The 18,061-nt window shown below is 40.1% G+C and overlaps 2 protein-coding genes across 3 annotated transcripts in view; one reads left to right on the plus strand and one right to left on the minus strand.

Moving 5' to 3' along the window:
* Positions 1-22: 22 nt before the first annotated feature.
* riox1 (ribosomal oxygenase 1) lies at positions 23-5,847 on the minus strand. Its single transcript, XM_046060535.1, has 15 exons — positions 5,717-5,847; positions 5,368-5,514; positions 5,057-5,193; positions 4,721-4,820; positions 4,125-4,238; positions 3,669-3,775; positions 3,474-3,581; positions 3,141-3,175; positions 2,694-2,872; positions 1,548-1,652; positions 1,293-1,434; positions 1,012-1,132; positions 724-823; positions 522-608; positions 23-280 (listed from the first exon to the last, which is right to left on the minus strand). The coding sequence occupies exons 1-15, from the start codon at positions 5,789-5,791 to the stop codon at positions 221-223; spliced, it is 1,617 nt and encodes a 538-aa protein (XP_045916491.1). The 5' UTR covers positions 5,792-5,847; the 3' UTR covers positions 23-220.
* A 2,091-nt stretch (positions 5,848-7,938) lies between these two features.
* Positions 7,939-18,061, plus strand: part of extl3 (exostosin-like glycosyltransferase 3) — a 37,845-nt gene continuing 27,722 nt past the window's right edge. For both annotated transcript variants that reach the window (XR_006826747.1, XM_046060675.1), the window contains exon 1: positions 7,939-8,150. The gene's annotated coding sequence lies outside the window, so the exon portion shown is untranslated. The remainder of the gene's footprint in view (positions 8,151-18,061) is intronic.

Here is an 18,061-nt window from a genome sequence, read left to right on the forward strand (position 1 = left end):
TTTCCAAATATGACAATTTAAATTTAGTTTTTTAAACTGGTTTATTTGATGCGGAACAGAAAGAAAATTCATAAATGGATTGCTTTGAATGACTGCAGTAAAGGTAATGATGACTACATGGGACAAAGAAGTGGTTTGTATTAAAGATCTTATTTAGCACAGTCAAAGTCAATTTGAATCTATTCATGCAGTCAGCGTGACTGAAGGATCTGTGGCCACACTACAGAGGTTCTGCAGTGTGGATAATTCCCCTCTCAAAAAGAAGCTCAGCCAAAGTGATCTGGGGGGGTAAAAGAAAACCATTTGAGTAACAACTAAAATAACACAGGCTCATATTTATCATTTTGAATAAAGATCCATGTAAAATGAGATGGTGAGAGTGACATTTCCTGTTACCAAAAGACTTGCATAAATTGGCAATGCAAGACCCCTCCCACCAAAACACGACTGTACACAGAACAGAAACAATACATGAATGTAGAGTATCACATCACAGCTCCAAGTGTATACATAAAACATACCCTGTCCTCTGGAGAATCACATGGGAAACTTCCCACTGTCACAAATTTGGGATATGAATGGATCAGAAACTCAATGGCATCTGTGTACTGAAAGAAAAAGAAGTATACAGTAACATCAGTAAGAAAAAAAAAAAAAACTTACGTCAGAACATCAATAAGAAACTATGTACAAGACACGATTTTCACAGATCTTCAAATATACCTCTGCTTTTACTTCAAAACTCTTGAGCTCCTCTTTGTGGTAAACTCTGGAGTTGTCTGTCGTGTAGTAAAGATGAACAGCTTCTCCATCGCTGCATAACCTGGGGAGAGAGTGAGCTTATAAGCCAAATCGCTTGATAAACTTACATTGCCTTTTTACATGTCTGCTTTAATGGATCATTGAAGCAGGTGTTGTTGACAACATACAGTCAAAGACCATATACTCCACATTTTGAATAGTCCATTCCAAACCTGCATGGTGTGAATGTGCTTTGAAATGTAATAATACCTGGCACATCCAGCACGCAGGACTCTGACGCGGGTCTGGGTAGTGATGTGTGCGCCTACATCCATAACTTGCCCACACTCCCACCTAGCAGGCGCTCCTTTCACACTGGTGGCCAACTCCTCTGTGGGAGATGGCGTGAAATATTCTGAATCAGAAAAGTTCTGCATCTCATGCGGCACAATTTTAAAGCATGGACACTTTCATGGAATAGCACAGTTTTCCTCTGAATTAACTGAATTGAAAGGGAGTTCATTCCCAAAACCCAAGTATCCGTCAGATACCTGGAGTGAGCATGGGAGGAAGACAATCATGGAGGAAGTCTCTGGCTTTCTGATCCACAGCAGCATCGACCGGGGCATAATTGGTTAGCTTCTTCATCAGACTCTCAATCCGCGAGAAGAATTTTGTCCTGCGTGGGTCATCCTACACACACACACACACACACACACACACACACACACACACCTGATCAATAAGCCAAAGTTGGTGATGGTGATGGGATGTGACAAGTAAATACACAATAACTGATTAATTACCTTGTCAGAGTTCTGCACTCCCATGTATGTGAGGTAGTCAAGAGGTAAGCCCTGTCTGAACTCCACATCCTCCTCCAATGCTATATCCAATGCTGCCGGAACCACCTGAAAAAAGTGGAAAGACCAAAAAAGGTGGATAGAAAAACATAATGGAAAAACTGTCTAAACTTGCTGATGGTAGGCCGAGAGGCTGAGAAAAACAATATCAAACACCAGAAATTATTAGAACCATCTTTCTCTTAAGTCCATATACATGTACTGATTGTTTATACAGTAGTTTTCATTCATGTGGTTTAGTTTGAATATCCAACATATTAAACAGCCAGCGGACTACGCTTTGTTAACTTTACTTTTAGTGATAACAGGTTTCTTGTAATTTGGGTTACGTCGTCTTGTTTTTGTCTTCACTGGTGAAGAGTGCTCATTGCTAAGGTGTTTCTGCAGCCTTAGTCAGTTCGTGGGGTGATAATGAAACATTTTTTCCATGGATTATCTCCTGATTTAAAGTTGCTGCAAACGTAAAATGCATAATTTCCCGGGCAAATGCACTTCAACAGAAAATGTAAAAATGTTATTTTACCCATGCCCAATTGCTGTACTTTGTGAAGCACTTAGGTTTCTGATCAGAGCCTTAGCCTTCATCTGTAGGTGTTATTTTTAAACAAAAAATTTTAATGATAATCCCCAGGGCTGTTGTACTTTGGATTTTGTCTTTGCTGGGGAGCACTCATTGCTGTGGTGTTTTATGCATTGCACAATCTGCAGATTAACAGTTTGGTTTAATTTCCCATGGATTTGTTGAACCACATGTCTTACCACAGCATTTCTTCTTCTTCTGTCTTTTTAAAAGAAACGCTGATGCTGCAGTAGCAAACAAACAAATGCACAATTTTGCTGCGGGCCCAAGTACTTTTTCTAGGAAGAACTGAATGTGTTTAGATCAGCAAATGTTTTCATAAAGTGGCTACAAGAATAAATGACATTAATTAATTTAATTTTACGCAAGCTCTTACACTATACCTGTCAAAATAATCCAATAACTGTTTCATGTAAAAAAAATAATTGGCATCTTCATGCCCCGAAGCTACCTTTTTTTTTTTTGACCATGTAGCTTTCTGATTAGAGCCTTGGTCACAGGGTATTTACCTTCTGTAGCAGATCCCCCCAGCTGTTTTTCTGATAAGAAGAGATGGTGATGTGGAGCGAGTGAGCATCGGGGAGGCAGTCGCCCTGGTGGATGAATCCTCTGGGAAAGTAGAGGAGATCCCCAGCTTCTAGCACGACTTCCAGGATCGGCTTCCCAATGTCTGCCTGATCATAGTTTGCTGGAGAGGAAACGCAAAGCAGTCATGTCTGAGAATGGGTGGCTGTCTGCTTTACGGTTCATCGGCTCTGAAGAGATCATGTTGGGACCCCCTTAAGTATTAGCAATTCCTTCATATTCGTACCTTCCTCTGTGTAAATATGTGTAAAGCCAATACTGTACAGTAAATAGTTCCCTTTAAATCCTGTTCCCAACCAAAGTGAAACAATTTAGCTAATCCTTTATTTCACAAGAAAAAAAGTATGAACAAACTCATTTATTTTACTCACGACTTGAAAACACAGGTAAGACTTCATCTTCCGTCCTAAGAAAAAGTCAGAAAAATCAAAAACTCATCACAGACTGTTTCTTAGTATCAATCCCTGACTTATTTACTGATTTAGATCAAACTACTCAGAAAACATTGTTTAGTGTATCATGAGCCACATATGATAAATGTAGTGCATAAAAAGCACACTGGTGCATCTTGCTAGAAAAAAAATGACCTACAGATTTATAAAATAAATAAAAGGTTTCATTTTATTTTCTGTATTGCTAATGTGGCAAAAGCAAGCTGGTGTGAATTTAACTGCTCTTTTGAACAGTTGCTCACTGTTTCTCACCTTGGGTTGTACACCCTCCAATGTTTCTTCCCCTCCAGCTGAACCACAAAAGCCTCAATGTCGTCGTAATGTGGAGCAAAGCCTTGTGTTCCAGGTGGTGTCAGGTATCTGGTTAAAAGGAAAACACACATTCAACAGAAATCGATAGCACTCAAAAAATAGTTTGCCGAGATAACTGCTGTCCTAGATACGTACATGTTGGCTCCTGCCATGCTGCCAAACTGCTCTTGAAGGATGGACAACACGCCCCACACTGTGCAGGAGAAAGCCTGGGGATTCAGCATGCGGATGGAGCACCCATTCTGGGAAACAGAGATCCGATGAGGATTATTAATCTACAATGAGAGCGCTGTGCAGATGGTGTACTGATAAAGCTAATACACTTAACACAAAATTACTTGCAGCACAGAAAATATTAAAATTAATATATTGCTTCATACATAAACATGCATCTAAAATCTTTTTAATGAAGGTGCTCCTAGAAAATGTAATGGCCCCCACAGAGAAAGACAGTGCAGCTTACTCACTGCAAAGGGCCCAATTATAAGGAATGTAATTCAAGACCATCAAAATGCAGAATCACAGTAATGCTACATTAGAAATAAACACATACTGTAAACAAATTTGCTGCCTGCATCAGTGTTGCCTTACCTCATAGAACTCCCACACAGTGAACGGCAGAGCTCTCCCTGGAGGATTGTGCGTCTCCCTAGTGCCGTTGGTGTAGCTCGTGACATCCAGGTTCACGCCATACTGAACATCCTCCTTAAATTCAACAACGCACACATGTAGTTCAGTGTGACAGATATCCGTCTTCATTCAGGTTTTTATTGTTGTTGTTTTTTTTAAATCAACTATTAAAGAACATAATGCAAAACACGACCAAATCTTGCAGTTAATCATTGAAGAACAGGTAACACAACAAATGTGGGCACACAGCTAATATAAATAATATAAGTACAAAGACCATACAAATAAAATACAACATAATCTACAACAAAACATATTTTTACTTCATATTGTTAGATAGATAGATAGATAGATAGATATGCATGAAGACACCTGCTTCTTTTTTTAATTCTTTCATCCATGAGTCTTTCAGTATTTTGACATTTTACTGGTATATGACAATACCCATATACGTTAATAAGATTTGTCTATATAACATGCCAACAAATTACAACACAGCTTAGGAAATGATTGATAAATAAAGGATGGATGAGGGTCAAAGTAATATTGATCCTTACCTCTCTTAATATGCGATCAAACTCCGCTGTGGAGAACAGTCCTTTGTAGTAATTGGGATTCTTACGTTGAACAAGAATGGGCTTCTTTTCCCATGTTTCCCTTTGGAAATAGGAAAAATATTAGCTGGTGAAGGCTTCTAGATATAGATGCCACCTTGTACAGGGGGTATTATTTAAAGTTGTCTATATTGTTGTAATTTTGGACTAAAAACCTTTCTTAATCCATTGTGTGACCCCAGTGTTTGCTGTGCTACAGCCTAATATTTGCATTTATATGATTGCTCAGAGTTAATGCACATTTACAGACAGAAACACTGCCAACACACTCATCTGTACCTGAAGAAGGACTTGGCAGGAATGGGGTTGATGAGCCACTGGAACAGCTTGCTCGCTCTCTCCTTGCTGTTGCTGACTTTCGCCAGGTTGGCCAGCAAAGCCTCTAAATCCTCACCATCTCCGTTTACACACTCCTCCTGCATATGAAGAATAAAGACTCCATGAACCTTAACTGTATAGTACAATCTTTTCAGGGTCACAAGAAATAATACTACTACTAATAATAATACTGACATTAACATGCGATGTGGCCCTGAACATAGCACTCCATAGCATCTAACTTTGTATCTTTGCGGCAGGTACACACTTACTTCTGTAACTCCCTTAAGGCTCTCCTCTCTTTGTGCAGACTTTAGGAATTTCTTTCGCATTTTCTTCCTTTCAGGCTTTAATTGAGCTTTAACTGTGTTGACCTTACTGGCCCCATTCTCCTTTTTCCTTTTCTTCTTATTTGCCACCTAGAACATCATATACACAGTTAACATACGGCTAAACAAAGTCAAGCTAAGTTAAGCCAGTCTGGAGAAATGAAGAGCAAGTAACATGGTGTAATATTACACTAGCTATCAGGAAGAATATGTTCCTCCTGCAGATGTGACAGACTCGTCTATCACAGCGCAGAGCACCGGGCACTGAACCAATATCGACCTTGTATTTTACCTGCAGGGGAGGCTTAGCAGCGTCTGCTGAAATCGTTTGATACAAAGCAAAAGCAGACATGTGTTTTCTCTCCATTTTTCAGTTCATACGTCATCACTCTGCGACTGTGTGTCCCTCTTCTTCTAGGGCCGTTTCTGTAATTTGCCTCTCTAGTGGACTCACTACTGCCACACATAGACATGTACTGCAAGTTAGAGCCCAGCTTCATAGAACCGTCTGAACTTGTGTTTTTGTTAACACAATGAAGGAAAGGGGGAAACAAAAGAAAACATAATATGACCTCTTTCAGCAAATGCATTTATCAGATTGTTTTCAAAATACATGTAAAAGGGAACAAACAGAAAATGAGATGAACACAAGAACACTTACATATAGTCCATGATAGTATAGAAATGGTTAAAAAAACAAAAACAAAAAAACAGCATATACGTACATTAAGAAATTATGTAGATTATATTTTCCCTTAATTATAAATGAGCAAGACAGTGCAATGGTCCATCAAGCTATAGTTGCGGACTAATAAAAGATTCTGGAAACAACAAAGGCTGGTATGTTTGGCTCAATGTCAATAAACAGAAGAAAGTAAACAATTATTATCAGATTTAGGCCTGTTTATTTTTATATACATTCTCTGCCAGAATTACAAACTTGGCTGCCTTTTAAAATAAATTTTCTTCATATTGCATGTCTCGTGTGTAATGCAAGTTTATAACTGAAGTATTATAATCCATAATCTGCGCTTCTGACATGTCGTCATAATTGTAAAAGTGATTTGTTTCTGTACATTTGTACATTTCCCATTAACGGCATCCTTGTTTATGGGCTTTGCCGTACTGTTGTGCTTTTTGTTTTTAATTTTTCATGAACAATTTGCTTCATACAAACAATCAGGCAAAGAAGTATTTTGCAATACAGTACTGAATACATAACAAAAGCAGAAAGCAAAAATGAAACAACCACAAAATATCCTGAAGAGGTGCTGAGATCAACAAGTCTGAGGTCCCTGCACATGATTCAAATCAGCAACAAATATGTGACATTAAATAAATAAAACAATTACAACTTTTCAACAACTATTTCAATGAACAAATGAACACAAAATAATAATGTCTCACAGAAAGATGATCATGTTTGTAGTTATTAGGTGCGTTCGAGATGACTGCGGCTGTCATTCGCAAACTTGATGGTCAAACGTGAGTTGCAGGTGACTGCAGGGGTGTGGAATAAAAACGGTGCTGTCAAGTCAGACACATTCTACCTGGCTGAGCTTACTGTGAGCTGAGAGCAATGACTGATCTTGCAGCGTTTTTCTTTCCAAATGCCGCAAGATCAGTTATTGATGTCAGCTCACCAGACAAAAGTGTGGTTCTACCTTTGTGCAGCCAGAGAATGGCGTCGGCAGCTGCCTTGCTCCAGCGACGTTTTAATGTCATGTGACATGGTGCCGTTTTGCAGCGCATGCGAAATTCGGACACAATTTCTAACCAGCATGCCCTATTTTAAGTTCTGCATGTTTCACATTAAGTCAGCACTGCACAGCACCGCATGAAGTTAAACGCACTTATTGATTTGGTTTGAAGTTTTAGTGGCATCTGGTGGAAAGGGTTGTGAATTGCATCCAACTGCTCACTCACCGCTCACCCCTCCCTTTGCAAGCGGTAGGAGAAGCTACGGTGGCCGACACGGTCTGTTGGCTCTTGTGCTAAACAAATAATACATGTGGTCCTCCATTTGTCCAAATTTCATGTCTCTTCTTGCTTCTAACAAACCAGATGACTACAACTACTATTTCTTCTTCTCATATTCTTCGTATGTATTCAACATATTGAAGAAACTCGCTCACCTATGGTGTATGCAGATATAAATGGCTCATTCTGAGATAACAAAAACATGTTCATTAACTGTTCGTTAAGGTCTTTATACACCACGGAAAAAAATATTTTGTATATTATATTGCATTTTTGTAAATGGATATATTACACACTGGACGTTTAAACATATGATCAACTATCATATATTTTATAACTTCGTATTATCTTATAGTTATTATACATGTGAAATATATAATCATACATTATTATATATTTTGTTATAAACAAGCTTTGTCCCCTTAAGTGTCACTGCATTAGTACCCACACTGACCACTAGGTGGAGCATTCTCCCAATATTTTAAGCATTTGAATTGGAAGTTTAAGCAACACCGTTTCCCACAATGCTTTGCGGCGGGCTGTCGGTGCTGTTTGTCCAGCCGTAGCTCCAACAATGCAGCTTTTAATGGTGCTGTGAGCGGTGCGAACTGAAAACGCTGCAGCACCGCAGGCTTGTCCGGAGACTGCAGTCGTACAAATCCAGCACAACGACGTTTTTACGGTTTGACAAACCCGCCGGGCGGCTGTGACTCAGTTTTTAAGACATCCTGCACTCTTCGGCTGGGGTGAGTAGCTGCTGAAGCTAACATCGGTCTGCCAGTGTAGTAGAGAGCAAAATTGTTATGACCATTGCTGGCTAGCAGGCTAGCTAATTGGCCAGATGAGACTTATGGACTCTTGTGTCTTTCCGCTACAATCCCCCTGTGTGTTTTTTTTATTGTGTCTTAGATGCAGAATTTATAAGTGGTGTAAATGGAAATGGTTGGTAGTTTTTTCAAAGTCTTTGAGGCTGTTGAGTCGTCCCCTGTGGTCGCTGCAAGTCGTGAGTCTGTTTTGCTTTGATCTCGGCTGAGGCACACGTCAACCAAGCCGGTGTAGTCGGCGCTTTGCCTGTATGTGGCTGCCATGAGCTGGCTAAAAAAATGTTGGTCTTCTAAATGCATTTTTCATATTTGGTTGTCAAAACCACCACCCGAAAACGTGCTGCTCGTTTACTATGTGAGAAAATGTCACGCATAACTCCATTGACAAAAAACTGGCAATTTATTGTCGAGTCTGCTTACTGGCAAGCGTACATAACTGGCGTGGTAATTTATGCTGAAAAGCATAATGAGCTTATGATTGAGGCAACATGCTTTAATACACCGACAAACGTTTGTGCGACGTACTGTCCGTCATTTTATATATTATTGCAGACAAACTGTTATTACTGCTATGATAAGTGACGATCCAATTATAAAACTAAATGATTGGAAATAGAAGTTCTGTTTGCACTTTAGGATAAGGGCTAGGGTTTCTGTCTACTAATAAAATATGTTAGAATAAGTTTCTGCCAAGTGTTTCATGTCTAGTCTTACTAGACTCTCAGTATAACGCAGTGCAATTGAACAGCACCATCAATGACAGTCTTAAGTCTTCCAGTCTTCCAGAAAACTGAATCTCTAAAACACCAAAATCTGACCATTACAACCTACATGGCTGTTACATTAGACTGCATTGGTTTACCTATCTGCATCTCAAACTGGAAACTGAGTGCAGATGTTGTGTAATTTGCATTGTGGTAATCAACCAATGACTGATGGGACAGAGGAGCTTAGCTCAACCTCTGCAAGCTTTCTCCTCCACACACAGAATATGAGTTGAAAGAGGGGAGCCAGCCTCTTCAAGTCTGGGAAATGTAGCCCAGTAGCTACTATTAAGGCCAGGCTTAACCAGCATATTTGTGGGAACACTGAGGTTACTTCCTGGGGGCACTGCTTTTATAACATGTTTCAGTAACCAGTAAATCGTTTTCACTCAGATTTCTAAGCCCAAAGTTGAGCACTTAACAGCGGCTTTGCCGGAGTTGTTGGCTCGAAACTGTGTGCTCAGTTTAATGTGGCTGTAAGGGATTGTGTGCCTCATCAGAGAATGCCTTTGTACATTTTCACTTGACAGGAGGATGCTTTTGTCAAATCTTTTAATACACAATAGGTAATGAGTTAACTGCATGAGTCACGTTTAAGTGTTTCAATATGTTATTAATGAAGTCTCTCAAAGTCAGAAAAATGGTGGGAAAACAAAGTTGCTGAGCCTGAACATATACTGTGCATGCACTGCCCTTGAATATGATGATGTAAAGAAAACTAAAAAGGGACTGCAGGGAATTTGTTGTTCACCTATAGAGGCAGCAGAAGTTCAGATTTCACGTCGCTGTATTTCCTCACTTCCAAACCAAATATTCATCACGCTTTAAATATCAGTAATATTTGTCTTGTGTTATTAGATTTCTAAATGTCTGTGTGACATGTTGAGGGCTGTAACCTAAGGCCGAGGTGTTGATTGTAGTTTTTGTAGGTCAGTTGCCTCCCATATAGTTAGTGCTACAGCCTGACAATGTGTTACTGCCGATGCTAGTGTTGGTTACAGATTGGTGTTTTGATTTGCAGGCATTCCACTCTCTCTGATATTCTGCTTGGATATATAAACCGCACTATGTTATTTCAATGTTTGGCAATGAAGGCTTATTTTTTTGGTCAAACTCGAACAAATGTCAGTGTAGATCTGTCCAGAACAAGGATGCTCATGTTGATTTATATATATATATCATTTTGTTTATATCCATCCATCCATCGTCAACCGCTTATCCTGCGTACAGGGTCACAGGGCATTTTTATATATATAAAAATTAACAAAACATCAAGGAGCCAGTTGTATGATTTGAACTCCCCCTTGTTGTGGTCAGATTGGGCCACAGCATGCATTAACACAGACTGTATGGGGGACACTGTGCATCCCACTGTGGTCACGGATATTGATGTTTTTCTCATAGGCACGTGATTGCCACGCTGTCTTTGAATTATGTTTTTTCCTGTGTGGTCACATAGTAATGAACAAATGCCACAATGCAGAATAATGGGAAAATCAGCCTTTCATTAAGTGACAAGGTGCATGTAGACATGCTGCCCTCATTAAACACTTGGGTGCCCACCAGATGCCGCGATTTACAGAATTTGTATGTGTATGGGGCCTTCTAGTGCCATAATTAGTTCTGTTTGATCAATGTGGAATATTTTGGCCTGATACAGATGGTGATAATTGGACAAAAAAAAACTAGTTCCCATTGAGTTGCTAGATGTCATAGCAGCTTTTTGAAAGGCATTTTCTTCTGTGGGTGCTGATGATGAAATAATAATAATAATAATAATAATAATAATAATAATCCTTATTTGTAGAGCACTTTTCAAAAACAAGTTACAAAGTGCTTTAACAAGTGTAAAGAATAATACAAAAAAAAAAAAAGATAAGAGCATGAAAATTTTATATAAAATTAGTAAAATAAAATAAAAGGGATAAAATAAAGTCAAATAAGATCGGGAAAAGCTCTCCTATAAAAGTATGTTTTAAGAAGGGACTTAAAAGAGTTCACCGACTCAGCCGCCTTGATTTCCTCGGGCAGGCTGTTCCAGAGCCTCGGGGCCCTGACAGCAAACGCTCTGTCCCCTTTAGTTTTCAGTCCAGACTCTGGAACAGACAACAGACCTCTGCCCGAGGATCTCAAGGTACGTGCTGGTCCGTATGGGACTAAAGGGTCAGTCCCATACGAAATACAAACGTTCCCGTTTCAAAATTATTTTACCACATTATTTTAAGCATCTATAATTGGCATTTTTAATAACAATGTATCAAAAGACAATGTGAAAACGTGTGACATTGTGAATGGGGTCGTTTGTAGTGATGAACATAAGAGAATTATCACCTGAATCTGCAGCTCCCCACTGAGCTTTCACTCCTTTTTGAGCTGTCCAGTCCACAACTTTACTGTTTTCAGCAGCACTGAAGCTCTAAAAACCCACTGTACACGCTACCTGCTCAGCACCAAATGGCAGGCAGACACAGTTAGCAACTAGTTGGTGAACTTACTGTAGCATTTAGCAGCGATAGAGCCAGATATTTCTCTCAGGAGTTGGTAGAGACCAAAAATGGAGCTATTGGACTTGCACTTGGAAATGCAAACACGACTCAAAATGATAAGGATGTTATTCTGTAACTGCTGGATGTATAAACAAGCAGCTATTTGTTAACAAGTTTGTCACACAAACTTAAAATTTGATATACTGTGTACCTGATTCTGCTACCCCCCAAATGGCCAAAAAAATCACATTTGTGAGATATAAGGTATCATCTGACAAAAAGACTCATAAAGAGTGTGCTCTTAAATAATTAATTATTAGTCATTTAGCTGACGCTTTTATTCAAAGCAATGTACAATTGCTATATACATATACATGCCTTTTTATACCAGGAAAAGCACAGATGTAACTGGTGACAGTATTGATGCTTTTCTCCATTGAATTGCCCCAGTAACCCATGTCAGTGAACCAGCATGCACAATGCCAATGCCCTGTGACATGTTTTTCCATCATGACATGTCAGAGTGTCTGCTTAGTAAAAAAAAAAAGGTTTGTGTGAATAGCCAACAGAACTTGAGCTAAATATGAAGAAAAATAAACTCCTCTTTCATCTGCGGTCAAAGGCAACTGAGAAAAGGTGCCGGTATACATATATTAATATTTAGTTAGATATGATGGGTTGACCTCACTCTCGCTGTATTACTAGGCTGTTTTAACTTTGGTGGAGGCATTTGGCAACCAGGATGTAGACTAGCTGGCAAGGGACAGTTAGAACACCTTAACTCTCCAATCAGCGCTTTAAAGGACAACTAAAACCTCCCTTCTCATGGAGGTCCCTGCCTCTGAATTAAACGGTAATTTCAGTTTTTTTCCCTATTTTCACACTTTTTTTCAAAATGACTAGTAGGTACTAAAGCCCCTTTTCCACCGCATGGTACCAGCTCGACTCGCCTCGACTCTACTCGCCTTTTCTTTGGATTTCCATTGTGGAAAAGTTGTAGCTGCTACCAGGTACTTTTTTTCATATAACCTCCGTTGAGGTTCCAAGTGAGCTGAGGCGATACTAAAATGTGACGTAAAAACACAGCAGACGACTGATTGGTCAAAGAGAATCGTCACTGTATCATCATTGCGTGCCCGACAGAGGTCAGCAACAGAAAGTTTTATATTTTACAACTTTCATACGTTATTTCATCACTAAATCCACTTCTGAGAAGTATTTTGGTGAGAAATCAGCTGTTTAGATTTCGAATATTGACAGTTTTACGAGAAGTGATGGCGGAACAAAAATGTGCTTGAATATTTTCGGAGGTGAGGAGCTCCGCAAGTGGCTGCGGGGGATCCCTGTGCCAACCCTTGGGAGGAGCGTGTGAGGCCGGCCAGCCGCCCGCTCACAGAGCCCTCTGCTCCCGCCGTCACACAGACCGCTGCAGCAACAACGGCAGAGGAAAACACAGCTGGAAGGTTTTCATACCGATTATCTGTCTTTACATTCTGAGGAATGTTGAAACTCTTTAACTTAAAATAAGAGACAGCTGTGTGTAGGTCGCTGGTGTGTGTGTCGCATTGAACATTACATCGCGGCAGGTGTGTGTGGCATGACGACCAGCTACGTTGAGTGGTACTATCTGACATGGAAAAAGGGAGGACAGCGGACCAGAAGCGAGGTGAGGCGAGTTGAGGTTGTACTGGTAATGGAGAAACGGCAGAAAGGTTTCGGAATCCGCGTAGAAGATGGCTTCAGCGTTTCTTGCAATATCTTGCCTCTCGTGAGATTTCAGTAAGAATTGCTTGAGTGAGACTTCTGTTTCTTGATTTAAAAAAAACAAAAACAAACAAAAGTGTCACCCATGGGGATTCTTTTTCATATGTTGTTAGACACCTCGTATAACATTCTGAGCCTGTCAGTGGCAAAAGAAGCACTTTTGTTTTGGACGTAATTTTGACAAGCACAATTGTACCAAATGAATACTTTGCAGCCACTGCAGCAGGTTTGCAGCTGCCGGCTGAAGCCATCTACTGCACGGATCCCAAAACTTTTTGTACCTACTAGTCATTTTTACACCAAAATATGTGAAAGGGCACATGTCGAAAAATACAGAAATTATCCTTTAAAGACAGTTCAAACACCTTTTGGCTGGCATGTGGTCTGGTAGGGATGTTATATTACGTAATATCAGGGGTGGAGTATACTTCTTTATTGCAGCCCTGATTTGTGATCCTAGTCTGATAAAAATTTCACAGGCCAGAGTAAGTGAATTTGGCTGCGGTGTTGAACTTTGAGCTTTGTGTATTAATTGCTGTGTTTGGAATGGGGGTCTGGCTCAATGACCAGCTCTTGACTTCTGTCAAACTGTCCTGCTGTCATCTGAGAAAGTGCAGAAGTGTAGCTCTACTTGAAAAACTGAGTGTTCCCGGTGTGGAGGTGCGAGCTCTTCTACTCTAATGAGCATCTGCTTTAAGAAGCTGGAAAAGTTAGGCTATGTTAACCGAGGACAGCTTGTTCTGTATGTTTATTGAATAATAGCTGCAATTTTTTTGCATTAGGCAAGAGAGAAATTAATGGCATGAATAAGACTTCTGACAAGAACAGATGCAGCAGCTCATAGCTGTGAGAGGAGAAAAACGCTGGAGAGAGAGAGATGGACTAGTTTTATTTTTGGCAGAGTAAGTAAATGGCAGCTCCCTGTGACATGCCTGCTAGTCAAGCAGTATGATTTCTCAGCTCATGTTCCAAGCAACAGTATTTCCTCAAATAAAAGCACCTTTTGCCTACCTTCAGTGGATCTTGGTGTACGTCACTGCCAAGTTCAAGGTACCTGACGTATCGAAGCAAATAAACACTCAGTATTTGAATGTCAGCTAGGGTGGGGCGATGTCTACTAAATTTCCATCGGATGATGTCTACAATGAAACATCGGGATGGACGATGTCATCGGGTGCGCGGGCGTGTGCACGCGTGCGTTGGGGGAAGCAGTCTTCTTATGTGCATGTGTTCTGACACAGGCTTCACTCGGTAAAAAGAAATTGGTAGACTGTTAACTTACGTTACAAATGGCGGTGCATGGACCAGATAAAGCAACAGTGAACACACAGAGATGTTGGTTTCAGTTGTTTGATAGGCCGACGTGCGGCTTACCTGCTGCCGTGATAACTGATCGTGGGTAGAAATATACGGGAAAAAGACGAATTCTCAGTTGAGCGAGTTTATAAAACATACTGCTGATGGAGAAAATGGAGCAGACGGGGGAGAGAGACAGAGAGAGGCGGGGCAAGCGGGGATGTTTACCTGAGGTGTAGGTGTGTGTGAGTGTGTCAGTGTGGGGAGAAGAGAATTCCGAGGCAGGTGCAAAGCATACTTAAAAACAATAATAAGAATGTTCGTTGTCATTAAAACCTGCTTTCACAGGGTGTCTTAATGTGAAAAATTAAGATTTTTGTTTACAATTTGTGGTTTTACAATCATGATGCTGTCTCAACTTTGTGATGTCTGCTGGCCATCGCCGATGGACAATGGCATCATCTGTGGGCCCAACCCTAGTGTCATCCCTTTCTCGAGATCTTTTTTTCCTGCAATATGAAAAAATACAGAACATTTCACCAGGTGTGTTATTCATGTACAGATACAAATATAACAACCATAGTTTTCATTATTTGGGTTCTTGAAAAGTCTGTCCTCTTCTAACAAAACCAAAAAAACCCTCCTACTTCTACAACATTTGGTTCAGCCCTCTGCCACCTCCTCTAGAAATCAGCTTGGACTCCTACACTTTCTGTTACACATTATGGGACTCTGACACCTGCATGGACAAGTGGAGAGAGAACAGGTGCAGTTGTGTGGTTTACATAAGCTACCATTTCTAGAGATGTCAGATTTGACATGCTTTGAAAAGAGCGCCATCTCTGTCAAAATTAGGGCCATCACTTTCTCTCACTGACTTTATTTTAGTTTTATTTTCTTACTTAAATGCTGAGTGGCGGCACACTCCTGCCATTTGTTGTTTCTGACATGCCAAGTTTAAGCCCACCTCATTTGCTAGGCTGAATGGGCGTTAACAACATGACTTAAAGTAGTGTGAATGCCCGATGTTGACACTCAGGTGCAATCTCTTTTGGGGTGGTACACTGCAATATAATTCTCCCATGTCAGGGGCTAATCACCCTGGCTCCCCTCCCACAATCCATCAGTGTCTGGAGGACGAAGCTTGCAGGGTTCTGGCAGCTGTTGTCAGGCTGAGTCAATCTGTTATGGTCTACGCCACCCTGCACAGGAGGAGGGAGAGGAAGAGCTCTCAGGAGGACACAGCAAGCAAGGCTGCTGCCACTGCTATGGCGAGATAACAAGAGGATTTATTTGTTAGGAGGGCAGGATTTCAGGGCTTGTGTGTTAATTTTGCTCTGTGTTGCCCACTAACTGTTTTCTCTGTAAAGTATTTGCAGGGGGAACCCAGAAGAAGGCGGAAGGAATTTTATAAGTACACTTTTGTGATAGTGGTGCTAAAACAATTAGTCAATGGACTAAAATGAATGGCCAACAATTTTGATCATCATTTCAATAAGTCATTTATCAAGTAAAAAATGCCAAACATTGTGTGGTTGAAGCTTTTCCAGGATTAGCTGCTTTATTGTATTTTTATAAATTGAATATCTGTGTTTTCTGACATTTCATAGAGTAAATGTTGAAACAATAAACCAATAGATGATGAGTAATGAAAATAGCAAATAGTACTGGTTTAACTGCATCCTTACCTCATAATGTCCATGACTAAACTGCCTTTACAGTCTGAAACCGTCCTCTGTATGTTTTATATTGTGCCCATGATGCCCAGTTTTTAACTCAAAGACATAAAGACAAAGACAAAAGATTTTCACCCTAACAGCATCAAAGTGATATATCTTTAAATTGGTCTTATTTAGGGAACGTGGACAGTGCTCTGCGGATTTAAATCACTTTTGAGTGTTAGCCAGCTATTTTTCTGTGTGATTATCACGGCTTACAAACTAGTCCTGTTTATGGATTTAGCCAACATGCTGATATTGCGGGTCTGGCACAGAGTGGTTGTTGATGCTGGGAGAGGGAATTGGCAGAGACCTCACAATTAGATACAGTCGTCAAATATTTGGAGTCATACTTTCATTTGCAGACTGATTGCCGTGCAAAGCTATTCGCAACTTTTTGAGGGCAGACGGAGGTGAAAGGCACAATAACTTATTTTGTGTGTTCTGCTTCCTATGACATTTGTAGATGTAACACCACACTGAGGGGGAAATAAAGTAGACTGGTCAAGTGAGGGAGTGTAAAGCTGCATACAAACCAGTAGGTGAACTGGAGGAGATACTGGGGGCTTCTGTTTTAAATAGACCTTTCTCACAGAAGGCTGACTAATTATAGCAGGAAACGCACAGGTGGAAGTAACTAGTAACTGTTCCATTTAGGTGTGCCAGTAAGCCCTGTAGATGAGCCTTTATGCCCCATACCATGGCCTTGACACATTTATGGTATTTTTTACATCTGTTTTTGACAAGTCAGAGCATCTGGTGTTGGGGGGGGGGCTTTTGTGAAATGTTTCAATGTCACCACTAATGTTAGTCCCATATGGGGATAGTTGTTTGTGATGCTCTGCTTTAAACCTCTTCCTGTTCATTTGTAAAGGATTGTGTCGGTCAAGAGAGAAGTTCTGGCTGGTACTTTCCCCCTCATTGCTCCTCCTTCCTCTCTGAACATACCCACTCCAAAAAGGTTTTCTGGTGTACAGTGTAGCAACACGTGACGTCATTTCATTGGTAGAAACTGTTTTGGCTTTAAGAGAAAATTGCAGTCAGATATTATTGCCACATCATTTACACCGTGGTAGCTTTCTCTCCAATATCTGCTTGTTTAAGGCCGCAGCAGGACTCCTTTTATAGCAGTATTACATTTAGGCCTAATATATGACTTTTGCGTCAATGTGGTGACATACCTCGGCTTTTTAGATTATCATAGCTGGTTATTTTACCCACATAATGTAATATATTAGTACACCATGATGTTATCCATACTTTGATGAAAATAAAGGCCAATTCAAATGTTCCTCCAAACCAGACGTCCAGAGTAAGGCTGTAGTAGTGGTAGTGCTGAACAGATAATGGAAATCGAAATTGCAACATGGCCTACTGCAATTTTCAGATCGCAGGATTTGAAAATTGCAGTATTTGTTAAAGCCGAAATGTGTGTAAAAATACAATGTTAAATTAAATATTGTCTAGCTGCATAGATATCCCGGCCTACACATTATAGTCTACAGACTTAAGAAAACTTCTTTGTTTGATATAGATCCTTGCAAAAATCACACCATAATAATTTTTTGTCATTGAAAATAAGAATAAAGATTTAAATATGATCATTCCCCCTAATATCGCATATCGTATCGTATTTTTTCAAAATTTAAGTTTTCCCACAGCTCTAATGTTTTTTGGGTGGGTTTCAGGAAATGTAGAATCATTTAATAATCAGGAGATGAGGAGATTCAGTTGTTACATTTTCCATCTCCCATGTATCTCTTCTTAACGTGCGCCCTGCTTACATGTAGAAAGACGAGATCTCT

Source organism: Micropterus dolomieu, linkage group LG10, assembly GCF_021292245.1.
Source record: "Micropterus dolomieu isolate WLL.071019.BEF.003 ecotype Adirondacks linkage group LG10, ASM2129224v1, whole genome shotgun sequence".
Classification (NCBI taxonomy): domain Eukaryota; kingdom Metazoa; phylum Chordata; class Actinopteri; order Centrarchiformes; family Centrarchidae; genus Micropterus; species Micropterus dolomieu.

Coding starts and splice junctions, on each gene's coding strand:
- riox1 (XM_046060535.1), bottom strand. CDS start 5,791: ATGGAGAGAAAACACATGTCTGCTTTTGCTTTGTATCAAACGATTTCA. Junction 3,176..3,473: donor TGGAGGGTGTACAACCCAAG/GTGAGAAACAGT, acceptor ACTTTTTCTTAG/GACGGAAGATGAAGTCTTAC. Junction 1,653..2,693: donor GGGGGGATCTGCTACAGAAG/GTAAATACCCTG, acceptor CACTTTTTTCAG/GTGGTTCCGGCAGCATTGGA.